The 8,702-nt window shown below is 39.0% G+C and overlaps 1 protein-coding gene and 1 long non-coding RNA gene across 2 annotated transcripts; both read left to right on the forward strand.

The window, feature by feature from the left end:
- The first annotated feature begins 2,333 nt into the window (after positions 1-2,333).
- ctbs (chitobiase, di-N-acetyl-) lies at positions 2,334-6,365 on the forward strand. The gene is made up of 7 exons (XM_059528717.1): positions 2,334-2,584; positions 3,279-3,417; positions 3,792-4,000; positions 4,084-4,255; positions 4,628-4,725; positions 5,586-5,747; positions 5,882-6,365. The coding sequence occupies exons 1-7, from the start codon at positions 2,468-2,470 to the stop codon at positions 6,107-6,109; spliced, it is 1,125 nt and encodes a 374-aa protein (XP_059384700.1). The 5' UTR covers positions 2,334-2,467; the 3' UTR covers positions 6,110-6,365.
- A 101-nt stretch (positions 6,366-6,466) lies between these two features.
- On the forward strand, positions 6,467-7,786 carry LOC132118970 (uncharacterized). The gene is made up of 2 exons (XR_009426085.1): positions 6,467-7,067; positions 7,177-7,786. It is a non-coding gene; the product is annotated as an uncharacterized LOC132118970 (long non-coding RNA).
- The last annotated feature ends 916 nt before the right edge of the window (positions 7,787-8,702 follow it).

Here is an 8,702-nt window from a genome sequence, read left to right on the forward strand (position 1 = left end):
AGAAGACCACCACCTCCGTGCGGTCGGGACAGAAGCTCACCAGTGCGGCGCATGAGACCACCACCTCCGTGCGGTCGGGACAGAAGCTCACCAGTGCGGCGCAGAAGACCACCACCTCCGTGCGGTCGGGACAGAAGCTCACCAGTGCGGCGCAGAAGACCACCACATCCGTGCGGTCGAGACAGAAGCCCACCAGGGCGGCGCAGAAGACCACCGCATCTGTGCGGTCGAGACAGAATCTCACCAGTGCGGCGCCGAAGACCACCACATCCGTGCGGTTGAGACAGAAGCCCACCGGGGCGGCGCAGAAGATCACCATATCCGTGCGGTCGAGACGGAAGCCCACCGGGGCGGCGCAGAAGATCACCATATCCGTGCGTTCGAGACGGAAGCCCACCGGGGCGGCTCAGAAGATCACCATATCCGTGCGGTCGAGACGGAAGCCCACCGGGGCGGCGCAGAAGATCACCACATCCGTGCGGTCGAGACAGAAGCCCACCAGGGCGGCGCAGAAGACCACCACATCCGTGCGGTCGAGACAGCAGCCCACCGGGGTGGCGCAGAAGATAACCACATCCGTGCGGTCGGGACAGAATCCCACCCGGGCGGCGCAGAAGACCACCACCTCTGTGCGGTCTAGACAGCAGCCCACCAGGGTGGCGCAGAAGACCACCATATCCATGGGGTCGAGGCAGAGGGCCACCACAGTGGGATCGATGACACAGGAGAGTAAGTCTGGTTAGGTAAGTCTGAAACCGAGAACATGAACAAGTTAAGGGTGGACTCCGTGGTCACGACAGGATCATTCGAGCGCTGAGAGAGTTCGGCTGAGACATGACGAGGCTCTGGAAGTTCAGCCGAGACGTGGAGAGACTCTGGTACATCCGTGGTGTACATCCATTGGTGACTTGACTTTGCCCATGAAGATAGTCGGTGACTTGACTCTGCTCATGAAGATAGTCGGTGACTTGCATTTGTTCATGAAGATCATTGGTGACTTGACTTTGCCCATGAACATAGTCGGTGACTTGACTCAGCTCATGAAGATAGTCGGTGACTTGCATTTGTTCATGAAGATCAATGGTGACTTGACTTTGCCCATGAAGATCACCGGTGACTTGACCTGACTCTGGAGGGTCACGGGAACCTGACTCGATTCTGGAGGGACCAGACAGCGTGACAAGAACATTTACATTAATCATCATTAAAATCATCAAAAAATATTAAGTTATCAGTCAAGACAATTCAATCTCAAAATATCCCATTATAATCACTGAAGCTATTTGCACTGTAAAATCAATATCTTATACTAACATTTGAACGCACATCTGCACTTCTTTGTTTCTGATGAGAGAGCAGAATAAATCAGCGAGCCTGTGCTCTGTACAAAATGGTCGCCGTGATTTTACCAAGTAAGACATGTTCCTGGATCAACATCTTTTGATGATCCTGGATCAACATTATTGTCCAAAAATATCGATTTAACCCAGTCCCTACCCCTAGACCTAACCCTACCCATAATTTATTCGAAAAAAAAAAATGGGAAATGATAGCTGATTAACAAGGCTGTAGAGGCACCTAACCCTGACTGTAAGCCTAAAACATATATTTTCTGAAAATTTATATCTCAATTCTGATTGGTTTATTGGAATGTTGTTCCAGGATCAACAAGGATGTTGATCCAGGAACATGTACTTGGTGAAATCATGCTCGCCGTACAAAACACCGGCGTTACAGCGATGACTCATCTGAGCGCCTCTGATTGGTCCTTGCATTCATAAGCTCAACAGAATCGTATGTGATTGGTTATGATCAGTCTATGGTTATAATGTGCAGAGCTGTACAAATGCTTCTGTCTCTGGCTGTTACCAGGGATTTAATTTTCGTCAGATAGAGAGAATAAAAATTAAGCTATGATCTCTTTTTTTTCTGATCTTTACATACAGTTAGGTATTTGACTTCAGATTTGACTGGGATGTCATAAATTTGAGCAATAAATAGAATCTTTTATGGATAAAAGTTCACATTTATGGAGCTGACCTTTCGACATTTTAAAACTGATCGATTTGCCACAGAGATACCTTTCAAATTACTATTTTGAATGTGGATGGCTAATAATTGCATAGGAAGTAGAATAAGGTGAGATAGGGCAGCCTTGAGGGAGTGGTACCATGTTGTAATTTGATTGAAGCATTTGGCATTATTGTACAAAGTTTGAATCACATTAATAAAATCTATTTATTTACCATACGTTTTACATCATGGAAAGCATGTCATCGAATCAGACCAATGGAAACAGCCCGATTCAGTTGACTCCGCCCCCTTTGTGGTTCAGTTTCATGTGTATTTCGCATCTATCCCTCTCATTTCAGTGGTGTCACATGGCAGTATTGTTTCTGTCTTGTTGATTTTTAGACAGAAGTTGTGTTCTTCATTACAGTGTTTTATCATCTGTTTTAGCATCAACATGTGGATTACTGTATCTCTCTTCGTGCTCGCTTTGACCGCGCAGGTGTGGGCCAAAGTTTGCCCATGTGCACGAGAGGAACTCTGTGAACCCGTCCGATCCCAGCCGGCGTTTGAGGTGAGTGACAGTCACTTAAACCACAATTAAAATGTGTGAATTGTATTGCATTAGATTAGAAAATATCAGATTAGCATATGCAAACAAATAATTTACTCGTTTACTTAATTAGCCATTTTTGGGAAACCTTATGCTTGAGCGTGTCATGTGATTAATGCCATGGCATGCATGTGGCTAATAACTTTTTTGATATAATTGATAATTCAACCCAAAAATGAAAATTATATTGTCATTTACTCACACTGAAGTTAATCCATACCTGTATATATTTCTTTTTGACCAATGAACACAAAATACATTTAATCTTTAAGATTATTATGTGAATAACCAAATAGTTGATGGTCCCTAGTGTCCTCCATAAGTATTATGGAGTCAGTGGTGACCAGAAACTGTAGAAGAGTATCATACAGGGTAAAACTATACACTTTATATTTGACATCAGGTTTTTTTAAATTTATTTTTTTACTCACAGCCCAATTTCATCAGCAGCAATTACTGTTACTTGCTGTATTGTTGAGCATTTTATAAATAAACTGATTTGTAAGCACAATCACATTAAATGTAAGGTTTAAATTTAAAATACTCTCTATCACATAGTATCTTGCAATAAAGACATTAAAAACATTTAAAAACATTTTTCATAGTGAGAGAAAACTGCTAAAGTAAATACATGTAATTAATGCATATTTTCCAGGTTTTTGTATTTGATGTTGGGAAAAAGGCTTGGAAGTTTTATGACTGGACCAAAGTGACAACGGTTGCAGCTTTTGGAGAATATGATGCTGAGCTCATGTGTTATGCTCACTATAAAGGAGCTCGTGTGGTCCTGAAAGGTAGGGTTCGACTGAACATATAGCAAACTTTTCACTCTTTTATAAGCATGATGTAGCCTATATTTCAACTCAAACAAGATTTTTACATGTTCTAAACAACATGTGTGGCACTTTCTCCTTGCAAAATCCACCATCACGATGCTAGTATATTGTGGGTTATTGCCAAGGCCTTGCTATTTAGTTTCTTAGGGTGTTTCTAGGGTATACTGTCTCTCCTTCAATGTAATAATAATAATATCCCACCTATTTTCAGCAAGCTGTCAATATACTGTACTGTATGTGGCAAAATCTAAAATTTAAGATTAGGGTTTCTTCAAATCACTAAGTATGGGCAGTAGTAATAGTGACTATCAATGATCAAAATATTTGCACAGGAGATGTACCACTTTCATATATTGTGGATCCAGTAAATAGGACAGCTTGGATTCAGGAAAAAGTCCAGTTGGCAAAGAGTCAGTTCATGGATGGAATAAACATAGACGTTGAGCAGGCAGTGGAGACCAGTTCCCCTGAATATTATGCTTTGACAGCCCTTGTCAAGGAAACCACTGAAAGCTTCCACACAGAGATCCCAGGCTCTCAGGTAAAACAGCATATCACTGGAAAGTGTGTCATATAGCTACTTTAAAAGCCCTTGACATACTGTCTTCTTATCTTGAATCGCAGGTATCATTTGATGTGGCTTGGTCGCCCAAATGCATTGATAAGCGTTGCTATGACTACCTTACCATTGCAGATTCATGCGATCTCTTGTTTGTTATGTCCTATGATGAGCAAAGCCAGATCTGGGGTGATTGTATTGCCATGGCAAATGCCCCCTTCATTCAGACACTGACAGGTAAGTGATTTCTTGAAAAGTTAAAATAAAATCTCCCTGTTTTTGACAATATTATCTTGCAAGGCATTAGAAAAATTACTTTGCACTTTTGTTTGAGCCCATGCTTTTGTACTTGTGAGTAGCACTTATTTCAAAACAGGTGTTCTACATAGTTTGCCCTTTGCCACAAATGTCAAATCTGACATGTCTTCCTAGATGACATTTCCAAAATATCCCTTCCCTGTATGCAGTCATCACTGCATATTTATATAATTTTTTAAACACGATCTTTGGATTATGTTGGTTGGACCATAACATTATTAATAATGCCTGTTTTCATGTTACCTCCCATTTTATAATAATGCACACCTAAGGTTTAGACATGTTTTTCAGCTTATGATCAATACATCAGCATGAACATAGAGCCAAAGAAACTTGTTATGGGTGTTCCATGGTATGGTTATGACTACAGCTGCCTTAATTTCACAAAGGTAAACCATTTATTTTCAGTACTTAATTTAAAATGACATGCTTGAAATATTTCAGAGTTTAAATCAATATTTTGTGTGTAATTATTTATGTGGCAAATAGCCGTATACAATGTGGAACAACTTATAGCCGGCAGGTTGTTATCACAAATTAATCTTTTCCCATTTTATCTTTTACATAATTTAAATACTTCCCCTCACTCCTGCACATGTTCTGTTCTTATACAACTTACTATTCTGCAGTCTTGCACAAATTATTACAATTATGGCCAGATCCAACATACAAACACTGTTAATAATTGTGTATGCAAACTGTGGATCAGCAAATGTAAACTAAATACAATTTTGAAATAAAAAATTAGTGGGATTGCAGGTGTGCTCATTTATTTTTCTGGATATTTCCCACATGAATCTCATCAGAGTGGGTATCCAAGCTTTTCTAGCAAGATACCATCATTAAGCTGGTGCTTAATATTGCATTAAATATGATTAAACCTTTTAATTTCACAGTTTCTCCATGTCAAAGTTTTTGTTATCAGATCTGTTAATGCCATTTCCGGTCATCTATTTTCTGTAGGCCAAGATTTCATAATACAATAGTTTGCGTTCAATAGACCATACACAGAATATTACCACACAAACATACATTAAACAAAAACAAAAGGAATGGACTATGATGCTTATCCGACCCTTGATTAAACACAAATACAGAGATTAATAACACTGAATCTCTGGTTCGTTGTTATAGTACAACAGTAAGCTAATGGTATGTAAATTAGGTTGAGTTGGGTAGTCAATAGAATAGATAAATTATGTTTTTTAAACAGTTATGTTGTTTGGCACTCTCTTTGTTATTATAACAGGAAGGAACATGTGCAATTCCAAAAGTGCCATTCAGAGGGGCTCCATGTAGCGATGCATCCGGTAAACAAATTCCCTACAGCATCATGATGAAACAGATCAACAGCTCAATTTCAGGAAGACTGTGGGATGACAACCAGCGAGCTCCATATTATAATTACAAGGTACTGTATCAATTCTGCATGTCTCAAAAGTTTAATACCTACTAAAAACACTTGTAAAAACAACATTTTTAAGTGGACAGTTTCACGTTAGACATGTTATCTTTTCCCTTAAATGAATAAGATTTTATTAACAGGACACAGAAGGCAGGGTCCATCAGGTGTGGTATGATGACCCTGAAAGCATTGCTCTGAAGGCTGCCTATGTATCACAACATGGTCTGAAAGGAATCGGAATGTGGAACGGAAATCTCCTGGACTACAGTAGTGATCCAATCGCCCAGCAACAGACGGAGGACATGTGGAACGCCCTTACACCTGGGGAACACAGGGAGTCTGCTGCAGTCTTATCACAAACTGAATAAATAGCACACTACATTTCAGCAAGCCTAAAACCTTTTATTTAATTGAAAATTAACTGACATTGCCACATTTACTAAATGTAATCATTTGTATGATCATAATTTGCTGCTCAATACTGCACGATGATTCTAAATCAGCATAAGGCAGGGTTCTGCAGGTTTTAAAATGTAATTAGTCATTCCAATCAGAGCAGAAAGTCTCAAATTTATAAAGGCATAGAATGAAATGCTGCGTACACTGCAAAATAAAAAAAAATGTTCCTCAGTATTTTTGTCATTTTCCAATTCAGATATCTAAAGTTACATTTACTTGAGATGCAAAATTAAGATAGTTGAAGTCTTAACAAAATTAAGCAAATTTGTGCTTAAAACAAGAACTAATGTCTGCCAGTGAGGTATGAAAACTTGTTTTCTCTTTGAATTAAGTTAAGTTTTCTAAGTCCACTGGCAGATATTTGTTTCTGTTTTAAGTATAAACAATTCATTTTGTGGAAAACACAGTGAGCTAAATTTGAGAACAGCAATGATTGTAGCATGAAGAAAGATTCATGCCACAATCTCAACAAATTCACAACAAAAATGTCTGAAGGTTACAACAGTCAAAAATTGGTAGGAAGTGAACAGGCCCTTGCTTTGAATGACTTCAGTACATCTACAGCCACAGGACATCGCTAGTCTCGAACACTGCTCTGGTCTTGGTCCACTCTTCTTCCAGTTTTTTTCCCACAGTTTAGTGTCTAAGTGGGTTTCTTAACCATAGCTTTGTTGCCAACGATTTTCCTGAAGTTTTCAGTTGGGTTTAGATCTGGACTCTGGGCTGGCCATTTCATTATTTGAATGTTTTCGGCTTCATGGAACTGCTTTAACCATTTTGCCATGTGACAAAGGCATTGTCCTACATGAAAACTGCTGGCTGATTAGGTGATAAAAGCAGGGAAGGAACCGCATGTTGTCGCAGAAGGTTCTTATAAACATTTGCATTCACCCTACCATGTATCTGTATTTACTTATTTGTAAGTAGAATCATTTTTAAGGTTTAATTTTTTATTATTATTATTTTTTTTACACAGAGTGCTCTCTAATGTGGTGAACAGCACATTCTAGAGCCCAGTTTTATGGTGGGGCCCCTCTCTGACCACAACAATGGACAAAGGTTTGCTACATTTTGATTGGATCTTGGTGGACAAACAGAAATAAACTGTCTGCCATCAGACAGAGATGCTAGGACAATGGCCAAACACTTCTTAGAGGGCAAGAAGAAGACCTCTGGTACTAAGCCACTAAGGACATACTAACATCCCATTGGTCCACATGCAGTTTCTGCCCTTCACCCATCTAGAGACTGATTCCTATAGTTGTGTCCTGTGACCGCCATAAAAATTCCTTAGAACCTCCAGATGCATAACTTAAAACCTTAAAACTGGATTTTCAACAACACACCCATCTCATACTAATTCAGAAGAATAAATACTCTCAATAACAGTTATGTGTAGTGCAACACCTTGCACAAACACAGCTGTTAATGGACAAATTAAAGCCACTCAGAATGGTCAGTAGCAAAATATAATGTTCTACATGAATGCAAGTGATATTCACATCATGTTTGGTATCATTTGAAATGTATCAGTGCGACTGGTACAATGGTCCTAGTCTTACAGGAAATAAACTAAAAGCTAATAACGATTCTAAGAGTTTAGAGATATTTTTCCTTACTGTAGGGGGTGTGACCTTTCCAAGTGTCTCTCATCCAAATAATCTGTCCCCAAAAGGTGTAAACTCTCGATGTCTAGGACTTGATCAGTGCAAATTTCAATTGTTAGTCCCTGTCTGCATTTGGAGGATGTTTGTCTTGGTCCTAGGAAATGTTGCAAAAAGATCAGGTCGATTCTGTAGCTAGATGAGCGTGTAGTGTGGACTATCTATACATTCCACACTATTTATTTTTCTCAAATCAGGTATCCATCTTTTACTCTCAGATGTATATTTGAGAATTTGATATCTTGTATTAATTTTCTTTGAACTATGTAATTGGCATGATACATTTAACATAACTAATAATAAATTGTCAAATCTTATATTATTCTGACTTGCTCTGAAATTATTTTTTCAATAAGATTAAGTGAAGGCATATGTTTCTGCAAATCTGCATCCAGGGTTAAGAACATACTAGATTTCAGGTTAGATAGAACATGGGCATCATCAGGTGGAATGCTAGATTTCTAAATAACTGCTCAACTTTAGTTAAGTAGTATTTAGTCGCATTAATTGTGGGGGCTAATCATAGTACTAGTCATAACCGCTGGCTATTGTCTCAGCTTTATTTAAGTTGTCTATGGTTATTTTAACTACCAGGGGGGCTAGATAAAAATACTATTGAAATATTAGCATATTTTATAGTACTAGCACAATCTCTGATTATTGTCTAAACTTTATTCAAGTTGTATGTTGTTATATAACTATTTGGGGCTAGATAAATAGTACTAGCATAACCTCTGATTATTGTTATTGATCATCAGTCATAACCTCTGACTAATGATCAGACTGGTGACTTTGTGACTTTGAGGTCCGTGTAGAACGGCCGAGACACTCTGAGCAA

This window comes from Carassius carassius, chromosome 38 (assembly GCF_963082965.1).
Source record: "Carassius carassius chromosome 38, fCarCar2.1, whole genome shotgun sequence".
NCBI classification, from domain to species: Eukaryota; Metazoa; Chordata; class Actinopteri; order Cypriniformes; family Cyprinidae; genus Carassius; species Carassius carassius.